This window comes from Cercospora kikuchii, assembly GCF_019650295.1.
Source record: "Cercospora kikuchii DNA, contig_00004, whole genome shotgun sequence".
In the NCBI taxonomy this organism is placed as follows: Eukaryota; Fungi; Ascomycota; class Dothideomycetes; order Mycosphaerellales; family Mycosphaerellaceae; genus Cercospora; species Cercospora kikuchii.
Genome location: NW_025408585.1, coordinates 3,768,003 through 3,787,029, shown reverse-complemented (window position 1 = coordinate 3,787,029; position 19,027 = coordinate 3,768,003). Strand labels below are relative to the sequence as shown.

The 19,027-nt window shown below is 54.0% G+C and overlaps 11 protein-coding genes across 11 annotated transcripts; 7 read left to right on the top strand and 4 right to left on the bottom strand.

The window, feature by feature from the left end:
- Nucleotides 1–159: 159 nt before the first annotated feature.
- Nucleotides 160–3,181, top strand: CKM354_000770100 (uncharacterized protein; the record flags this gene model as incomplete). Its single annotated transcript, XM_044803056.1, has 5 exons — nt 160–512; nt 571–682; nt 732–1,069; nt 1,124–2,684; nt 2,738–3,181. The coding sequence occupies 5 exons, from the start codon at nt 160–162 to the stop codon at nt 3,179–3,181; spliced, it is 2,808 nt and encodes a 935-aa protein (XP_044658991.1).
- A 574-nt stretch (nt 3,182–3,755) lies between these two features.
- Nucleotides 3,756–4,231, bottom strand: CKM354_000770000 (uncharacterized protein; the record flags this gene model as incomplete). Its single annotated transcript, XM_044803055.1, has 3 exons — nt 3,756–3,802; nt 3,867–4,089; nt 4,163–4,231. 3 exons carry the CDS (start codon nt 4,229–4,231, stop codon nt 3,756–3,758), a joined length of 339 nt encoding a protein of 112 aa, XP_044658990.1.
- A 455-nt stretch (nt 4,232–4,686) lies between these two features.
- On the top strand, nt 4,687–6,251 carry CKM354_000769900 (uncharacterized protein; the record flags this gene model as incomplete). The annotated part of the gene is made up of 2 exons (XM_044803054.1): nt 4,687–5,295; nt 5,352–6,251. The coding sequence occupies 2 exons, from the start codon at nt 4,687–4,689 to the stop codon at nt 6,249–6,251; spliced, it is 1,509 nt and encodes a 502-aa protein (XP_044658989.1).
- A 623-nt stretch (nt 6,252–6,874) lies between these two features.
- CKM354_000769800 (uncharacterized protein) lies at nt 6,875–7,660 on the top strand (the record flags this gene model as incomplete). Its single annotated transcript, XM_044803053.1, has 1 exon — nt 6,875–7,660. One exon carries the CDS (start codon nt 6,875–6,877, stop codon nt 7,658–7,660), a length of 786 nt encoding a protein of 261 aa, XP_044658988.1.
- A 309-nt stretch (nt 7,661–7,969) lies between these two features.
- Nucleotides 7,970–8,896, top strand: CKM354_000769700 (uncharacterized protein; the record flags this gene model as incomplete). The annotated part of the gene is made up of 1 exon (XM_044803052.1): nt 7,970–8,896. The coding sequence occupies one exon, from the start codon at nt 7,970–7,972 to the stop codon at nt 8,894–8,896; it is 927 nt and encodes a 308-aa protein (XP_044658987.1).
- A 751-nt stretch (nt 8,897–9,647) lies between these two features.
- Nucleotides 9,648–10,407, top strand: CKM354_000769600 (uncharacterized protein; the record flags this gene model as incomplete). Its single annotated transcript, XM_044803051.1, has 2 exons — nt 9,648–10,200; nt 10,376–10,407. 2 exons carry the CDS (start codon nt 9,648–9,650, stop codon nt 10,405–10,407), a joined length of 585 nt encoding a protein of 194 aa, XP_044658986.1.
- A 1,526-nt stretch (nt 10,408–11,933) lies between these two features.
- CKM354_000769500 (uncharacterized protein) lies at nt 11,934–13,510 on the top strand (the record flags this gene model as incomplete). Its single annotated transcript, XM_044803050.1, has 2 exons — nt 11,934–13,218; nt 13,278–13,510. The coding sequence occupies 2 exons, from the start codon at nt 11,934–11,936 to the stop codon at nt 13,508–13,510; spliced, it is 1,518 nt and encodes a 505-aa protein (XP_044658985.1).
- A 346-nt stretch (nt 13,511–13,856) lies between these two features.
- On the bottom strand, nt 13,857–14,907 carry CKM354_000769400 (uncharacterized protein; the record flags this gene model as incomplete). The annotated part of the gene is made up of 2 exons (XM_044803049.1): nt 13,857–14,852; nt 14,905–14,907. The coding sequence occupies 2 exons, from the start codon at nt 14,905–14,907 to the stop codon at nt 13,857–13,859; spliced, it is 999 nt and encodes a 332-aa protein (XP_044658984.1).
- A 217-nt stretch (nt 14,908–15,124) lies between these two features.
- On the bottom strand, nt 15,125–16,591 carry CKM354_000769300 (uncharacterized protein; the record flags this gene model as incomplete). The annotated part of the gene is made up of 1 exon (XM_044803048.1): nt 15,125–16,591. One exon carries the CDS (start codon nt 16,589–16,591, stop codon nt 15,125–15,127), a length of 1,467 nt encoding a protein of 488 aa, XP_044658983.1.
- Nucleotides 16,592–16,913: 322 nt separating this feature from the next.
- Nucleotides 16,914–17,484, bottom strand: CKM354_000769200 (uncharacterized protein; the record flags this gene model as incomplete). The annotated part of the gene is made up of 2 exons (XM_044803047.1): nt 16,914–17,077; nt 17,130–17,484. The coding sequence occupies 2 exons, from the start codon at nt 17,482–17,484 to the stop codon at nt 16,914–16,916; spliced, it is 519 nt and encodes a 172-aa protein (XP_044658982.1).
- Nucleotides 17,485–17,840: 356 nt separating this feature from the next.
- Nucleotides 17,841–19,021, top strand: CKM354_000769100 (septin CDC10; the record flags this gene model as incomplete). Its single annotated transcript, XM_044803046.1, has 3 exons — nt 17,841–17,976; nt 18,077–18,639; nt 18,689–19,021. 3 exons carry the CDS (start codon nt 17,841–17,843, stop codon nt 19,019–19,021), a joined length of 1,032 nt encoding a protein of 343 aa, XP_044658981.1.
- Between the last annotated feature and the right edge of the window lie 6 nt (nt 19,022–19,027).

Sequence of the window (19,027 nt, the reverse complement as noted above, 5' to 3'; positions counted from 1 at the left end):
TCCAACGTCGACAGACGCGGAGACTGTAGTCCCTCATCCCATATGTATTCGCAAGGTCGAGAGTGTGAGCGAGAAAGTGGAATGTTGCAGATGTCGGCCTCGCCCTCAGCCCTACCGCGCCGAGACATGTGAAGGACAAGCATCTAGCCGGGTTCCTGCATGCGGCAAGCGCAAATGGACAAACATCACCCAGACCCCATCAACTTCTCTGCCCTGCGACGTCCGAGCCAGCCACGCTACCTCCCCCTTCCGCTCCTCGACCATGCAGCCATGGCCGACGCGACGACCTCCACCGCCATCGCGCCCCGCGCCCCAATGACGAGCGAGCAGCTGGTGGAGCTGGTCACCAAGGAACTGGAGGATGAACAGGAGAGAGAGGCGAAGGCGGCGGCAGTGATCGCGGGTGAACTGCCCAAGGACCAGCAGACGGGCTCGACATTGGACCTGAGCCATAAGAATATCAGTGTGCTGCCTGCGGAAGTGGTACTGCTGATCAAAGACCGCGTGGAGAGGTGTGTCAATGGGGAAGGGGCACGAGACGGACAATGCCCACAGGCTGACACGGAATAGGCTGGCACTTTCACACAACCGCAACATACAATTGCCAACCGAGATTGCGCAGTGCGACCGGTTGCGATATCTGAACCTAAGATGGAACAAGTTGAGGGCCTTTCCCGACGCGGTACGGCGTACAGGAACATGAGGACGACGCGGCGGCTAACAGCCAACAGGTGCTCGCGCTGCCCAAGTTGGAGATTCTGGATATCAGCAAGAATTGCATAGATTCCATACCGGAGGACATCAAGAAGATGACCAACTTGAAGTTCCTGGCCGTTGCCCGCAACCAGATTACGAGGCTACCGCTCGCGCTTGGCGAAATGAATCTGGTCAAGTTGAAGTTTGACGAGAACCCTATCGAGTTTCCACCGCCTGAGATTCTGAAGCCCAATACGGATCGCAGTCTGGTGGAGTCGGAGAAGGATAAAGACATGTGCCAACAGGTGAAAAAGTTCATGCGAACTGCTGCCATGCGTGAAAGGCTAATGGCGGACTCGGCCGAGGACTTGAGGTATGATTGCCTTCCCCGTTGAGGTTGCACAAAAGCCTAATTGGTATACCACAGTAATGCCGAGACTCCCCGTCCACCGAGGCGCGTCGTGACTGGTGGTCGCTTTCCGGTACGTCCTAGCATCAGTGGCATTGAAAATATTGAGGGACTGCCAAAATCTGAGTCGCCGCCGAACGGACCACCACCCATACCAATGCGATCACACGCTCGCGGCGTCTCGTCTGCTTCGAATCTCAGCGTTTCCAAGAGGCCCGGAATTACTCCTCTCCTCACCGGCGGTTTTGATTCCAACAGAACCAGAAGTGAGACTGTTGCGACACCAGCAAGTATTCGGAACCGTCGTCAAGGTTATGTGCCTCACAAACATACGGGTCTGAATTCGCTTGACGAGATGTCGTCGCGGATGTCTGCGCGCACAAGTCAGGCGTCGACACTGACACCGCCACACTCGCGCGCGCCCAGTGTCAACTCCGCTTACCTTGGCGTCAGTGGTGGAGAGAGCTCTTCTGGCGCAGTCAGCCCGGTGGACGGACCAGTGAGCAGAATAGCGTTGTCGCGTACGCTTTCAAGCTTGCCAGAGAGCCGCAACTCGATGGTGCCGACGATGAATTCTATCAAAGCCGTTAAGCGCGTCCTTTTCATGCTCTTCTACATGCACCGACCCCTCGCGGACATCGCGCAACAACTCGGCAATGGGACACCACGTCGTTCGACCCTCGACAAGCAATTACAAAGCGCGAACTTCAAGGTGGAAGAGCTGGATCGGCTTATACACAAAGCCAATCACATCATGGAAGACAACATGGAAGTGGACAGCCAGACATTGATGCAGATTGTGCGGACAGCGATCCTCGCTTTGCGATCATACGTCTTTGTCGTCAAGGAGCTCAATCGAAATCGCCAACAGTGCGTCAAACGAGTGGACGCTTTCCATGTTCGACAGGTCATCAATTCCATCTACGGCACTTTGCTAGAGGCGCGAAACGTCTGCCATTTGCTCGGCTTCAAGACGGTAGCTGCGAATCCGCGAGACACGCTGCGGGCATCGCAAGCTTGGAGCAGCCGGACTGTCACTCCGACCCAAGCGAAGCCATTTGCAGGTCCACGCCGCAGAGGAGCGACCATCCTACCCAGTTCTAATAGTGTTACGAACCTGCGCGGAATGGCTCCTCCTGTGCCCTTGCACACGCCTTCAAGTAGAAGCAACACGATGACATCGATGGGTGGCTCCACCACGCCTCGTTGGAATCAATCTTTCTCCGACTTCTCCTCGATGACACACAGCCGCGGTCCATCACGCAGCAATACGATCCGGAGCGTAACCGAAAGCGACGCAGAAGACAGCGCTGATAGGATCTACACGAAGCTCAAAACCTGCTGTGACCTGGCTGCCGCAACACTACCGCCAGTCCGCGCTGAACTTCAGGGCCGTAGGTCTGCAGCAGACCGCTCGGGCAACATCCGTCTTGCTGGACTTTACGGATCCGCCAACCAGAAGTGCGAGTCTGCCATCGCAACCAATATGAAGCTTCTCGCGCGCTTGAAGACAATGCGTGGTGGGGACCCAGGACGATATCAGACCGAGTTCAAGCAGATGGCGGAGCAGTTCAGCAAGGTAGGCATCGGTCTGAGCCTTTTATTAGTCGTACACAACTAATTCGTTATTAGGACTGGGCAAAATTCGCCGATGAGCTCGTTACACTCGCGCGAGAGGGTCTGGATATCGGTCAGATTCGAGGCCGTCTCAAACCCCTCCAGCAAGCCTGTAAAGAGGTTACGCGTGCGGCACAGACCGCATCCCCGGCATCAGCAAGGCCTCCACCTTCGAATGGATTGCACAACGGCTTGCCTACCGCGCTCAATACTGCCTTGGCGCAACAAATGGCATCGGGCGTAGTGCCTCCTGTTCCGGCAACTCCTCTGGGAGCTGCACTGGGTCCAGCCGTACTGGCTACCGTACCACCGACGCCCTCGACTGCAGTCAGCACGCCAGACTATTATAATAGTTTCCCTCCGCTTCCACCCTTACCGACAAATATTCCGCCAAATTCGCAGAGCAGGAGAATGCCACCGACATTACCCCTTCCCAGCTTTCCCAAGCCAGGTTCGTGAATGCACATGGGCGTGGCTATCTGGATACAGGTTGGATAGGAGTTTCTGGACTTGCCTTTGCTTGCCTCGGCGCGCGGGAGTGCGGTACAGTGCATGTTGGCAGGTTGGAAAGGTGAAGACGTGGTCAGATCCAATCAAGCGGCAGGGACGCATCACGACATGATGAAATTACGAGACTATGATACCCAGGCATTGACGGCCTTGTAGTATTACCAGTGCATAGCGTGGCACATTGACAGGGAGGCGATATTGTACAATGCACACTGTTATTAGTAGAGGTAGAAGAAAAGGCGGCACTGAAAATTTGTAGGATTGGGGATTGCGCTTGATTTGCATTTGTACTCATAGCCACGAAATGCGCTCGCGGAGTGCTCCTCCTCTGCACAAATTCTTCCATTGCATGATAATGCGCTTGCAGATCCTCGCTGTTGACTCAGATACCAATAAAGGTACTGTCCAAATTCCACCAGTCCATTGTGCCAGACTTCTATCAGCACCTCGCTTGCTTGGTCGTCCTTTTGCCGGAGATGGAGTCGTGGCGGGTATCCTCCTAAACGTCGTGGTTGCGATCCGCTTAGTCGAAAAGACCGAATCCCATGTCGTCGTCGGACTCCTCCTTCTCTGTTTGGAATCAGTATTTGTTCATTGCCAATCTCATGTTCGCAACGCAGGTTGTAGAACTCACCCTCTTCCTTCTTCTCCTCAGCAGCTGGGGCGTCACCACCAGCGTCACCGCCAGCGGCAGCACCACCAGCGGCGGCAGCTGGAGCGGCACCACCGCCGGAACCGACGTTGGTCAGGAGGTCCTTGACGTCCTTGCCCTCGAGGGCCTTAGCGAAGAGGGAGGTCCAGATTGGCTCGATATCTGGGACCTTGGCGGCGGTGATGAGTGCCTGGAGCTTGTCGGCCTGTACGAAGAAGTTGTTAGAAGAGGTTCTTCCTGGACAGAGATGCGCTGAGGCGGCGGGAGTGTAGACGTACGGTGATCTCCAAACCCTCATCGGCGAGGATGAGGGCGGCGTAGGAAGAGGCGAGCTCGGCGGTGGACATTTTGCTTTAGTCTTTGTTGTGGTTTGGGGGTGAGATGCCTACAGCGAGCAAGGTCGTGAAGGTCTTCTTCTCGCGGAGGGTTGTGGTTGGAAGGATGTTTCTCTATTCGCGCGCTCGGCGTCTGGAACTGACTTTGCAGAATCGCGGTGCGGCAGGCCGGAGTGAAGTCTTGGCAGCTTTCGTGCCTGAGGCTTACAGCAACAAAGTAAGGCAGGAAATGACGAAGTTTGTGGCAGGAAGGAAGCGAGCGGGGCTGCATCTGGACCCCGAGGACGGGAAGTGACTTGCTTGCCTCTGCCGCCAACGTCCGATGGTTGATCACTCTGCATGTGCCCACCGGATTATGAAGCAGCAGCCACCCAACGACGCAGCAAAAGCAGTATAATACTCGCCTCCCGCCGCCTGCTCACCACCGCCAGCTCCACTGCCAAATCGACACATCAAACACCTCCGCCATGACCGACTCACCTTTCCAGCGCTGCCCGCTGGATCCCAAAGAACAGCCCATCCTCGATCGCGTGCTCATCATCCGCGACCACCTGTCGCTTATGAAAGGCGACCGTTCCACCTACATCAAATCCGCCGATGTTCAAAAGTACTATCATCAACTCATCGAGCAAGTTGAGCTACTCAATCGCATCCGAGAAACCAAACGCGACGAGCAAAACCGTGTCGATACTGTCCTCGATGACTGCTTTCGTCTCATCTCTTTACTCTTCCTTACAGTCGGACGCAATCGCGAAGCTCCTGCAATCTACTCGTGCGTAAGTACCGTCGACAGGTTATTGAACCATTTGCGCGAGGCTGGCTTCTACCTTCCGGCGGATTTGAAGAGCATTGATGAACATTTGACGAAATGGGAGAGGACGATCGAGAGAGGGAGGGATGAGTTTGGGCACAGTGAGCAGATCCTGACGTTGTTGTCGGCGAGGATCGATGTCTGTAAGAGGACGTTGGAGGAATTGAAGGTGCCACTTTCGAATTTGGACGGGGATCTGATGAAGGCTTATCAGAAGTTGGTGAGCATTCTGAGGAGCTTGAGCGCGTGCAATACGAGGTCGAGAGTGAGTACTTCGCAGTGTTGTGTGACGTTGGACACTGCGCTGACAAGGACTTTTAGTTCCCGGAGAGAGAGGTCAAGGACTTTGAGAGGCAATTACTGGAGATCCAGGAACAGCTGCACGCTGAACGAGATCCACACGAGGGCAAGACCGCAGAAGAAGTATACGCAGAGAGGTTGCAGTTGATTCAGGACTGTCCGAGCTGTGTCAAGGAGCCGGATATGGTTGTCAAGGGCCTGCTCGCAAGATGCTTGCTGTGGGTTGAGATCATCCAGCAGAAGAAGGGCAAGATCGATCCGGATTTCAAGGAGCTGTACGACAAGCTGCTCAAGATCAAGACTGCACTTGATCACATTAACTTCACGCAGGCTTGGTCGCTGCGCGAGACTGACCTTTACGACTTTCAACGACAACTTGATCGGATCGATGAGAGCAGAGTCGATGGAAACTTCGTGGACGGCCAAGGGAAACCAGCCGATCTTCACGCGCAACGAACTCTGTTGTACCTGCTTCGAAAGTCGTACGCATTGATCTACACGTACATTATCTCCTCGGAGCCCGTGTCAGAAGCTCTTCTACCCATTTACAACCAGCTGCAGACGCTCAAGCGGTGTCTGTTGGAAGTCAAGAAGAACGGAGGTGTTGATTCTCCTCGCGAGCTGTATCCTTACAGCATGAAGATCAACAGCATCGACAACATGAGAAAAGACGGCAAGTTCATGATTGGTGACGACATCCCCGAAGGTCAAGGCGCGGTCTCCGCTCTTCTGGCAGAATGTTTTGATCTGGCGTACGAGCTTCGGAACGAGGCCGACGAGAGGAGCGAACAGCCTGCTCCTGAAGAAGTCAATGGCGTGGGCATCCGCACACAGAAAGACGTCAACCCTGCTGATCCTGATGGCGAGAGCAAAAGCGTTGCAGGCGTTGGTCTGCAGAGAACCATGACTCGCGACGGATAGAATCCTTGCAGGGCATTGACGAACTGGGGTCGACGCGAGCTGTCGAGTAGTGGGCTTTCAGGCTGCACGCAGGATAGCAGCGATTGAGGTCGCATGGAATCATGGCGTCTGTTCCTTCGAAATTGAGTATGATGTTCCTGGGCGTTGAACGCTAGAGGCTGGGAATGAACTTATTATGCGACACGGCAGACTTCATTTGGAGTCAATGGATGAGTTGCGGTGCGACTTTACCCACACACGACACAATTCCCTCGAGGCAAACGAATCTCGTGGACTGCTACTGGGCATATGAATGAAAAGCATACAGTATGGTTTGCGAAGTTCGCGACCAGGCCATGAGGGATGATTGAAGGTTAGTTGATTAGTGGTTCTTGTATGTATTTTTCTGAGGCGATGATCATGATTGAGGAAGAAACGAAATGATAGTGTCTTTTGCTCAGTTCCCCTAATCAGGCTCCGGTGACTGGTTGGAATGATACGTCATGTTGTGGAAACACGGTGGGTGCGGTGAATGCAAGATTGTCGGCTGCTTTCGCTCGTGTCTGCACCCACCACGAGCCACAACCTCGCCACTTGCAATGAACAAAACACCCGCTGGCTCAATGATAGAGGCAACGAACAAGATGCCGCCAAAGTCTAAGCGCTCAAATGCTACAATGGCCTGTGATCCCAACTCGAGCTCGAACTCACACTCCAACACGAATGCCCTCGAAGCTCGCCGCCATTTCATTGTTGGTCTTGTCGAGTATGCGCCACTATACCACCCACCTTTGTGCAACACCGCCCGACATTCCATGGAGTCAAGCATGTTCAACCCGTTTGCATACGTCTTTCTAGCCTCTGCGCCCGAACAGACCATCTCGCTGCTTGCCAAAGTGTGCATCGAGGCGAGATGGGTTCCGACACTCCTCAAAATCCCCCCGGAGCTGAGGTTGAAAATCTACGGGTTTGCTTTCGAGGATCACTGGGAGGAAAGTACGAAGAGTCCAATGTTTTCTCTTCATTTGTGCAACGTTCTGGGTGAACGCTGGAACGGGGCTCCACCCAAGAGAGACGACATCATACGCTATCCTCTGGAGCCTCTGATCTTGCGCACTTGCAAGCTGTTCCGTAAAGAGGGCATTGAAGAATACAAGAACTTCCTCGAGAAGGCATTTGATGTCCGGCACATGGGGAACGTGTGGGACGAAGTTTTCGAGCTCATGGTCATGCGCGCTGAGTACCACAGATTGACATTCCCTGGGCTCCCTCCATCGGTTCGGGCTCTGAAGGCTAGTGCGCGCGACATCACAGGACGCTGGGCACATACGTCCGCTAAGCGAAGCGCGGAAAATGCAAAGGCTGAGCTGCAGCGTATGCAGTGGATTGAGCAACGGGCGATTAGAGGTGGAGGTGTGAGAGGTCGCTAAGGGCGATGTGGCTCCAGATTTTGAGGTCGCAGAAGGATGCGGTGTGCTATCGACGGACAGCCTGGTGGAGAGGATCTGAAGGCATTGCAGAGCATAAGGAGAGCAGGGCTCCGGCAACGGATTGGAGTGTTGAGACGACGTCGCACGTGACGGTTGGCGTTAGCACGAGGTGAGTGCTGAAGTGAAGCGTAGCGTTTGCTCTCCAGTCTAGTCTTCACTTCTAAACGCGCAGCGGAACGGCACGGAGCTTTCGCCCACCTCTGTATTTCATTAATCAAAGATTCCATCGACGCCGCATTGGCAACGAAGATGCCGTCGCAAAACACGAACCAAGTGGCGAAGCCGACTCGCGCAAGCAACAAGACACTATTCGAAGCACAACATTCAACAAGCAGCGACATGACCGCGGCGACAGGAGAGGTCACAAAAAACGACATGGCGTCGCAAGCAGAACACTTCACCGACCAGGCGACCCTACCAGGTCATTTGAATCACGAGTTTTCCATCGCTGCGAATGCACCACAGCCCTCTTTTCGCCAGCCTTACAGCTGCGACTGCATTCGTCGCCAATTTGTCGCCGAGCTCGCCAGATTTGCAGCACAGAAGTATTTGGTGCCACGCGGTAGTTTCAACCAACCGATGCCTGCGAGCACATTCAATCCTTTCGGCGTTACCTTCTTGAATACTGCACCCGAAACGACCGTGGCGCTAATTGCAAAGCTGTGCTGCGAGGCGGTCGCGAAGACAACAATCTTGACGATTCCGGCGGAGCTAAGATTGCGCATCTATCAATATGCTATAGAGCGCCACTGGAAAGAGGACTTCGGAAGTTACAATTCGCTGGATATAAAGATCTGGCCAAGCTCAGGGGCGGTAACCAAGAAGAAGAAACGGAATCGTCCATTAGGGCCACCGATAACGAGGACCTGCAAGCTTTTTCGAGAAGAAGGCATCGTGGAGTACAGGAACTTCCTGCGAACGTTCTATGATATTTATCTGAAGCAGCAAGATGATAAGATGCGCTTGGCAGCTGCTGACTCGCAGCGCTATGAGGCAGAATTCCTGAAGCCCTACCTGAGACCCCACCTGATGATTCATTGCGGACGGCCTGTGGGGACTCACCCTAAAGATATACCGCTGTACAAAGCGTTGGATGCGAAGATTGAGCTGGGTCGCCTGGAGAAAGTTAAGGAACCTGTGGCGAAGGTGGAGCGGAAGGGTGTCAAGGCGAGATAGTAGACGCACAACTCAAGAGATTGCGAATCTGGAAGCGACTTCTTGGATGGTTTCCTTCGAGAAAGGACTGGGAGAACCTTCCGTGTAAGGATCTGATGAAAAGAGCACGAAGGCATTGGGTTCTTTTCAGACAGTGTCCTAGGGCATCGGAGCTAGGCCAGAAGTCTTTCACGAGGACCGAGATGGAGCTGTGGGAGGGAGAAGGACGTCACTTGGAGGGCTGGAGAATAGATCCTCGTCGTACTTCGCTTCACCCGAGACCACGAAGTTCCTCCTACTGCAGCTGCCGACAGCTGTTTGCACACCGTAACGTTCCTAGCTTTGATACCATTGCCGTACGCCGGCCATGCCCCAAATTCCGTCACTTTTAGGCAGAAGCGCTGGATCCCAATGCCTGATCTTCTGTACAACTCCAAGACCGTGAAGCGTAGCAAAAGACCCACAGATTTGGTCGTCTTAGGAGTTCACTTCTTATATGACCACGTCCTACTTTCTTATTGACACGATCGATAGCTTAAGGTACTGCAGAGCACAGGCAGAGCAGGGCATCGGCAACTGGATGGTGTGTTGGGTGACGGTGTATGTTACCGATGGGAGTTAGCACGAGGTGGGTGCTGAAGTGACGTGGAGCGTTTGCTTTCAGTCCCAGCTTTACTTCTTGAACCTTGCAAGTAGTCTCCAAAGCTAAGCTGATCATAGCACCCAACAATTCCTAAACCCGCTACTTACGAGCGACAGGTTCGGGGCACTAATGGCCAAGGTGACCACCAACAAGATGTCACCCAAACCAGAACCTACCACATGTCAGGCCATGAAGGCTAAGCGCCCGTGCGACTTTGCCGCCACTGCACACATCAACGCTCTCCTGTCCCGCGATCAGTTCATCGCCGGCCTCGTCCACCTTACGTCGCGAGAGTCTTCGGCCACAAATGAGATACCCAAACAGCCGACGGACCTGGATATGTTCAACCCTTTCGACAGCGTCTTTCTCTTTTCGGCACCGGACCAGACCATTGCACTGATGGCTAAGTTCTGCATCAAAATCGGAGCCAGAACGACGATTCTGACAATACCGGCGGAGCTAAGGTTGAGGATCTATGAGTTCGCCTTTGCGCATTGGGAGGAGCCTGCGGAAAAGACGCCGCTCGTGAGTGCCTGGGACCATCTTGCTCAATTAGGGCCACAGAAGGGAGGGCCTCCGATTCTGAGGACTTGCAAGCTGTTCCGACGAGAGGGTATGAAAGACTTTGAGAAGTTTCATAAGTCGTTCTGGTCAATGAAGTGGAGAAAGCTCGATCGACCCTGTATGTTCCAGCAGTGTGAACATCTACTGCAGCCAAGTCGGGAGATAGAGCTGTGGACTTGTCGTCCCGCAGCTAGATCTTACTCCAGCAGTGTGTATTGCTGGCCATAGGAAGGGTCGGACACGGAGGCTGAAGCGATACGCCTACACAAACCCATGGAACAGCGAGCGAACAGGGATCGAAAAAGGATTGGAGAAGGAAGGGTGACGAAGCTGAGCAGGACTGAAGGCCCGATGGGGAAGTCGCATTTGTGGTCGGAGGAGCTGCTGGTGGAAGTCTGACGGGAGCACCGCAGAGATGTTCGATGGTCTTGTGGAGTGCAGGACTGCGGACATCATGAATGGTCACAAGTAGGTCCGGCATGCCTGTCGGCACCTTCGCGACTGCGCACCGTGCTCCTTGCGGAAGATACTGTGGTGACGAATAGCATGAGGAAAAGCAGATCACAACGAGAGCACTTCAATGACCGAATTCGCACACCGCAAAGCGACATTATTCCTGAATCCTACACCATCACAATCAGGCAGAACCGCTGGAGTGCCGGTTCCTGATGTTTTGTACAACTTCAAGATCGCGAAGCGTAGCACAAGACTCACAGATTTGGTCCTCTCCACGTTCGGCTCAGCAGAACGAATGAAGAGGAGCTCACTATTTGTTTGACCACGTTCTACTTTCTAATTGACAAGATCAATAGATACCCATCATCAGTCATTCGAAATACCAAGACTCCAAACCAACGAAAGGCGCAATAGTGCAAGGCTCAGCTGTTGAAACTACATCATTTGAACGACGCAACGTCCGCACTCGCCACAATGTCCGTTCTGACGACTCCACCAGAGCTCAGAATGCTCATTTACGAACACGCCTTCGAAATGCACGGGAATAGCCATGCAAGGCACGTATTCGATGAGCCGTTCGATCCTCCAGACCGTTTCACGCCAATGCGCTCCAACAACAACATCAGCTTCTAGAGATCTCAGAATGGCCAAGAATTCTTGCAAGACCCCAGAGAGTTCTGCGGCCTGGAAGCTCCTATACTCGCTACATGCAGCCTATCTCGGCAAGAGAGACTACCAGAGTACAAGAAATTTCTCGAGACGAAACGAGATACGGAGCCAGAATGGGTGGGTATTTCACGTTCTCTCCGGCAGCGATTGAGGCGCCATGAGAAGTGTGGTAGGGATTGTACTTTCAATGAAAGAAGTGAGACTATTTCGGCTATGAGTCGATTAGGTGAATATCACAAACCTCGCAAGGAATGGTCGGCGGTGGAGGTGGAGAGTGCGAGATTTGAGCTTGAGCGTTTGCGCAAGGTGGAGAAACGTATTGCAGAGATAGAAGCGTAGTGTGGCGAGGCTGTGGGAGAGCGCTCATGGGGACAGTTTTGTCGTGAACACTGCAACACCACGTCAGTTTGTCTTCCGGCTCGATATCCAAGGAACTTCTCTTTGTCCCAGCTCCATCCCGAATCCGGCCTGACAGCTTGCCTATTGTGATGCGACAAGTCTTTCAGTAAGAAGCAGAACTTCCGCATTCGGCAATAAGCCACATTCTTCAGCTAAAGACAATGAAGCACCACCACTCCTTTGTCTCACGCTTCGGCACACATCATCGAGCTCCAAGACCACAATGTCTCCCAGCTCCAGCTCTACCTTTTCCGTTCCCTCGACCAGAGCGCGTATTTCGTTCTCGCCACCTCATAACCACCTTGAATACCAAGAACCAGCATCACAATGGCCCCTCGGACCCGGTCCACTGCAATGCGCCTCGTCGAGGATGAAGAGGAAGAAGAAGAGATTCCTTACTCCTCTGACAACGAAATCGACCCTGAAACTGGTGATCCCCTGCCTTTCACATCAGCTCACAAACGCAAAGTTGAACGTGAGAACAACTTCCCACCAGGGGCTTTGACAGAAGCCTACCGCTGGACCTTCAAACACCAACTCCCAAATGTTATCGAATATCTGCGTCTTGAGTTAGAATTAGGAGAGATCAAGAAAGCAGAACGGAAAGCCGCGATGAGAAAGATAAAGGAGGAGAAGAAGAAGGCTGCGAGAGAGCAGAATAAGGAGTATGTGATTACTGTGGGCGATAGAGCGGAGGCGATGAGAAGGAGTGCGATTAGGAAGAAAGATACCTCGTCATTGAGCCATGGTAAGGTGCCGGCTCCTGTGCAACGAGGCGGAGTGAAGGAAAATGCGCCAGTGAAAGTGCCGCAGGCCACGGTGACGTCGGGTGATGAAGCGGAAGATGTTGAATTGGCTGATGAGATTGTCGAGGAAGAGGAAGAGGATGATGATGGTAACGAGGAGACCGCGGACGAGGACGATGACTTTGAAGAGTTCGCTCCAGAGCCAGTAGACTACGACACCGATGAGGATGAAGAAGAGGACGATGACGAGATCGAGGAGATCCCGGCTCCTGCGCCTCATCCTCGCTTCGATTACGCCGTTCCAGCAGCTTCTGTGTACGGCAACCCAACGAGTCTAGGAACCTGGAACCATCCATCAAGCCTGCGTCCTGCTTACCAGCCGGGTGTTCCAGGCCCAGCGTACAGAAGCGGGTTCTTGCAGACGAACGCTGGTGGCGGTTCGACTCTACCCACTCCACTCTCAGCTCGCAGCCCACTCTTCGGAGACGTCCCACGAGCCGATACCACTACTCTCGGCAGAGGTCTGGGCGCGGTCTCTCCAGCCGTGTCCAACAATGGTGGCTTGTTCGGAAGCAGGCCCGTAGCAAGCGGCTACCCGTCTTCATTCAACGGAGGTGGAGGTAATGGGCTGTTCGCGAATGCTCCAAGCTCTACCGGCGCTTCGATTGGCAGCTACAGTCGTCCAACCGCGGCCAGAAGCTACGCGGAAGAGTATGGAGATCTTGACGAAGCCACCATCCGAGCCATTCGCGAAGCCCGTCGCGCACGTGCTGGCAACTATTACGGTGGAAGTCGAGCTCGATTCACGCTTCCCTGCTTTAGCAAAGGCAAGAAGCAAACCGCTGTCGAACCGAGAGCTGAGCCAGGTACGTAGGACTGCGCCTCACTGTGCGAATCCATCATCACCATCTAACTCTTGTCATAGGCAAAGTGGACGAGCTAAAGCGCCGTGATGCCATGCGCAAAAATTCGGTTGATCGCCCGCACCTCAAAGGATCAATCACAGAGCCCAGTGTGAAGCGCAGTAATGCCCAACGTATGAACTCGCAGAACCGACCTCACCCTGCTGAAGTGAGATTTCGAAACCCCGATGGAGTCAGAAGGAAGCCAGCTGTGCGGTACAAGGATGGAGAACGTCCAAGGTATTATGTCAACTAACACCTGAGGATGTCCATCTCAGCAGGGAGGATATCTTGACCCGAACGAAAACTTGGTGTGTTCGTTGTGACGACCTCTGGTTCGAGTTTTGAGCAGGTAGACCTGAGGTCGGTAGCTTGGGCCGTGCTATTCGAAATGGGGTAGAAGAGTATGAAATCTGTCGTATTGTCATCTGTACAACATACTCGCTTTTTGTAGCTGTGCAACGCACTCATTCTACAGAAGATCAGCATTGCGCCATGGGTATCGTAAACGTACATGCAGTCGTGGCCAGAAACTTCCATGTGCTCCCGTCCATCTATGCCATCGAAGCACTCCAGAACTCCGCTTGTTTCCCAAATCTTCATCATGTCCCGCTAGCCTCTCTGTAGAAGCTCAAACCCTTGCCCGCGCCACCAGTGACGAAGACCTCGTTCCTCGCCTTCGGCCCCTGGACCAGCCACTTTACACCCCACAAACACTTCTCACTCTCCGTTTGTGTCGCTACGCACTCCCGTCGCTCCATACTCCACACTTTCACCTTTCCGTCATATCCACAGCTCACTAAGAACTCTCCACTCCAATTCCAGTCCAGACTTGTGATCCAGCTGCCATGCCCCGTCAAATTCGCAACTTGCTCTCCAGATTGCGTATCGTAGAGTGCGATAATGCGTGAGTCGCCAGCCGCTGCAAGGAACTTGTTCGCAGGAGAGAATTTGACGCTGCGGACGGGCTTGATGAGACCGGAAAGGGAGTGCGCGAGACGTTTCGTCGCGTTGTTGAAGATGTAGATGCTGCCGTTTTGGTGCCCGGTTGCGGTCATTTCCCCATTGGGCGAGAGGTCGATGGACATGCCAAAGGAGCCCTTCGTCTCATATTGGGCAATCTTCTCGGCTGTGCTGGCTGCAGGCGCGATGTTTGTGGTGTCATAGACATTGACGCGGCCATCTGAGGTCGTTACGGCAAGGTATTGTCCGTTCTCGCTCAGAGCGGGAGCCCAATGCTCGCCGGCATTCTTTTTGTCTGTGATGATTTGTCCCTTTTCTCGCCATTCGTCGGATTCCTCATCGTTCTGCCATAGTTTCAGGTCCCCCGCGAAGCCGACGGAAGCAGCGAGTTTGCCGTCGAGGCTGGTGCAGATGTGGTGGCAGCCCAGCGGGTGGACCTTTTCGAGAGTCTGTACGAGAGGGTAGGGGTTCTCGTCTTCGGTGCTATCGGCGTGTATTGTCTGTCCTTTTGTGCTGTAGATCTTGATACTCGAGGATCCAAATGCGGTAAGGAGATGCGAGGGCGTTACGGCGAGAGAGAAGATATCGGTGGGGTGCGCGTCGGAAATGGTGAGCGTTTGAAGGTATTGCTTCGACTGCACGGGCGCTTAGCATAACTCGTTTGAAGGCGACTATATGTTGTCGTACCATAATTGCGAGGAGCACAAGCTCTGCACTGCAGTGCAATGGACGTGGTTGCAGAAGTTCAAGTCGACATGTGAAGTGGGATGAAGCTGATGTCACTGGATACGCGTCGAAATCGCGATATCACATGCCTGCAGAGCAGCAGCACGAATTGGCACATTACATGTAACTTACACTTCGGCTGAATCGAAGGAAGAGTAGTATTTCGACTATTCATTCATTACTATATCCGTCTCTGCGTCTTACTCCTCGTCCTTCTCGCTGGTCCTCCGACACTCGACTTCCTTCGAGGAATTCTATCGGGTTGCATGGGAGCTTCAGGCTCATCCTCCACCTCATCGGGAAACCCCTCGAACTCACTCTCACTTTCTGTCTCCGGTTCAACAGTAGGATTGTGAGCTTCCAGACAAGCGTCGCGCACCTCATTCAGCACACCTGCCTCCACGGCTTGTAAAGCGCTATTCGCGCGATGTTCTGAGCGAGGCGTGTTCTGCGGACGACCATGACGTTGTGAAGTTGCCCGATAGCTCCCTGGCACTCTTTGCGGCACGCTGTTGAAGTTTTCCGATGGCCTCTGCGACGACGAGGGCAGCGGCACAAGACTGAGCCGTTGAGCAGGTGCTACACCGCGCGGCCTGAGGTGGCGATTGTGAGGGTAGGCAGGTGGTGAAGGCGCGTACGGCGGCCCAGACCTGGCATTCGAGAAGCCGGACAAGCTTGACCGCCTGTAGTCGAACAGTCCTGCCCCCAGACGGTTTGTAGAGAGAGACGTGTCCGCTTGCAAGAATTGTCCCAGCTGGGACGTGAGACCTTCGTCACTGTCAGTCGAGTCGCTTTCCGTCACCGTCTCGACTTCGGAAACATCAGATGGCGAAAGCAGGTTGGACGGTCTGCCGGTCATGGTCGTCGCGTAGATACGAGCTCTGCGTCTTGCGTGGTCATTCGCCGGATCACGCGTTGCATTACTGTAAGGAGGCGGACCATCGCTGCTGGCCACCCCATTCGCAGGTGGTGCACGCTCAGTCGGGAACACCCAGTTCGAAGGATCGGCTACTGCAATGGAGTCTGGAAGCCTTGAGTTGTTGTATCGGTCTCCCAAATGTGGCCTTCTGGAGATCGAAGGACGTCGGATCCAAGGATCGCCGAAAGCGCGTTCCTCTGCGAATGTCCGTGGACGTGGCGGAGAATATGGCGGAGGTGTGAAGAGCTCGCCATATGCAGGCGCAGGCCCGCCGACTCGTATCTCTTCTACGATACGTTGCACGTTTGGGTCTTGCTGGTATGACTCTAAGACTTCGTATTCATCGAATCCGGTGATCGAAGCCAGCCAGAAATTATGCTCGGGTGTAAACCATGCGGGCAAACCATGCATCAACGGCTCACGATTACCATCGGCTTGTTGCATCACCTGTTCAAAAGAGGGCCGTGGTCCGGCAGTTGCGTACTCGGCCCACGTCGGCATATGGAGTTCCAGGGAGGCTGCCATGCGAGAGATGAAGTGGCTGCGCACTGCTCTGCGCAGTTGGTCCGTAGTGGGTGGAGCATATCGAAGTTGTGTGAAGAGAGCTCGACCGGCGGCTCGGATCAGGTCTTCGCGTCTTTGGTAGACTTGGATAAGAGTCCCGGGGGGTAACCCTCTCTCTGCCTCAACAGCGGCATTGTGCGCCGGGGTGAGTATACCTCCGTTCATTGGTATGGTGCTCTGCAGCTTGCTGCGCACAATTGTCTCATAGAGCATCTCAAAGCCATTGCCTGAATAATCAGTCCGCACGATGCTTGAACCCACCTTCTTTGGCTTTGTCCGGAAGTGGAAGTACAGCTTCGCTTCTTTGTGATGGCATTCCTCTTACGCTGCGTGAAAGCCACGCAAGAATCGTGCCATGGCTGTAAGTGGATCTGTCGATTCCTTTGTACATACCATTGCGGTGTAAATTTTCTACAGCTCCTTTCGCTGGAGGAGGTCCCATAATCCGAACGCCTGTGCTATGCTGGAATGTTGCAAGTTCGGCCTCTTACACCTTCGCATCTGTCTTTTTATCATCATACAAATCTTCCCATCTGTAGGGTTTCCTGCCCAACAGTTCTCGTTCCGCATTGAGCTCATCGAACTTCTTCTCTTTGTCGGCTTCCACCTCTTGTTTTGACTTGAAGCCATTCGCGAACCATTGCTTGATGCCTGTTGCAGAGTCAGTATCATCGCTTCTAGACTCAGATCATGGATCGCCTACTGTTCACACAATATGGACATAGCACGTGTGCTCGCTTGACCCTCCCACATGCGCTGCATTTGTTCAATGCTGTGACATCCTTCAGTGCCTTGCCTGCCATCTGTCGATGTCGCTTCTTCATGTGGCTCGTCTTCTTCTTAGGCACCGCCTTCAGTATTCCGTCCCATATTTGCTCGAGTAATGACGGGATGGGCACAAGCACGGCAGGCAGAAGGCTCGCGGCTGCGCGAAGTTGCTGTATTTGCTGGAGAAGAGGTATCCGGCGCACTGCCGCTTCTTGTGGAAGGAGACGTGCGCGCACCACCGGGAGGAAGGCTGAGAGGAGAGATGCTGATGGAGCTCGTAACGTCGCCATTGTGTTGATGTCGTCGGCGCTGTGTCTCGTGTGCGGTGCTGTCACTACTGTATGTATCAGCTTCATCACGGGCGGGCAGATCTGCAGCGCGCTTGATTCTGCTAATAATGCTGCATGAATGGCGGCCGCTTCCTCGTCGTGTGATTGGCGGTGGAGGTCGCGGCTTCCCCTGTCGGACCCCTTGAGCTTGGACACGTCCGCACTTTCTCCATCCCGCTCCTATACCATTCGCAGCAGGAGCACCTCCCTCGACCCGTTAACCACATCGCCTTGCCATCGCTGTCGCTCGCTGAACCCACTCCGCCCGACAACCGCACCGCCATCAGCTCCGAACACTCACCGCACCGCCAGCGACCATGGCTGCCGCGACGATGAATGCGCAGCAGCCCCAGAGCGTGTTTCCCAAGAGCCACGTTGGTTTCGACAGCATCACCACCCAGATCGAGAAGAAGCTGTTGAAGCGCGGGTTTCAATTCAACGTCATCTGCGTCGGTATGTCAAACACATCACCATGCTGCACATTTGCGCCTTGAAGCAGACTTGGCATTCAGCCATTGGGCGATGAGAAGCTAACACCCATCCTCACGAATAGGTCAAACCGGTCTCGGCAAGTCGACTCTCATCAACACCATTTTCGCATCGCACCTCGTCGACAGCAAGGGCCGTCTCACACCCAACGAGCCTATCCGCCAAACCACCGAGATCCACCCAGTCGCACATGTCATTGAGGAGAACGGTGTGCGTCTGCGCCTGAACATTGTGGACACTCCTGGCTACGGCGATCTGGTCAACAACGACCGCTGCTGGGATCCTATCGTCAAATACATCAAGGACCAACACAGCGCATACCTGCGAAAAGAGTTGACTGCTCAGCGTGAGCGATACATTCAGGACACTCGCATTCACTGCTGCCTGTACTTCATCTCCCCAACTGGCCACTCTTTGAAGCCAATTGACATTGTCGTGCTCAAGAAGCTGAGTGAGACGGTCAATGTCGTGCCTGTCATCGCCAAGTCTGATAGTCTCACTCTGGAAGAGAGGCAGCTGTTCAAGGACCGCATCAAGGAGGAGTTTGCTTTCCACAACATCCGCATGTACCCCTACGAGAATGAGGAGTACGATTCGGAGGAGGCGGCAATGAACTCCCAGATCAAGGTATGGCAGCTTCTACGCCTTACGCTGTAAGCTCTACTGACTTCATTAGTCCATCATCCCATTCGCAGTTGTCGGCAGTGAGCGCAACATCAACGTTAATGGCAAGACCGTGCGTGGCCGCCAGAACCGCTGGGGAACCATCAACGTCGAGGACGAGAAGCACTGCGAATTTGTCTATCTCCGCGACTTCCTCACCCGCACACACTTGCAGGACCTGATCGAGACCACTTCTCAGATCCACTACGAGTCTTTCCGTGCCAAGCAGCTGCTCGCACTCAAGGAGAGCTCCGCTCAAGTGCACGGTGGTAGCCGGCCCATCTCCCCAGCAGCCGACCGCGAGCTCAGCAGACAAAGCCAGCGCATGACCATGAACGGGTACTAGACATGC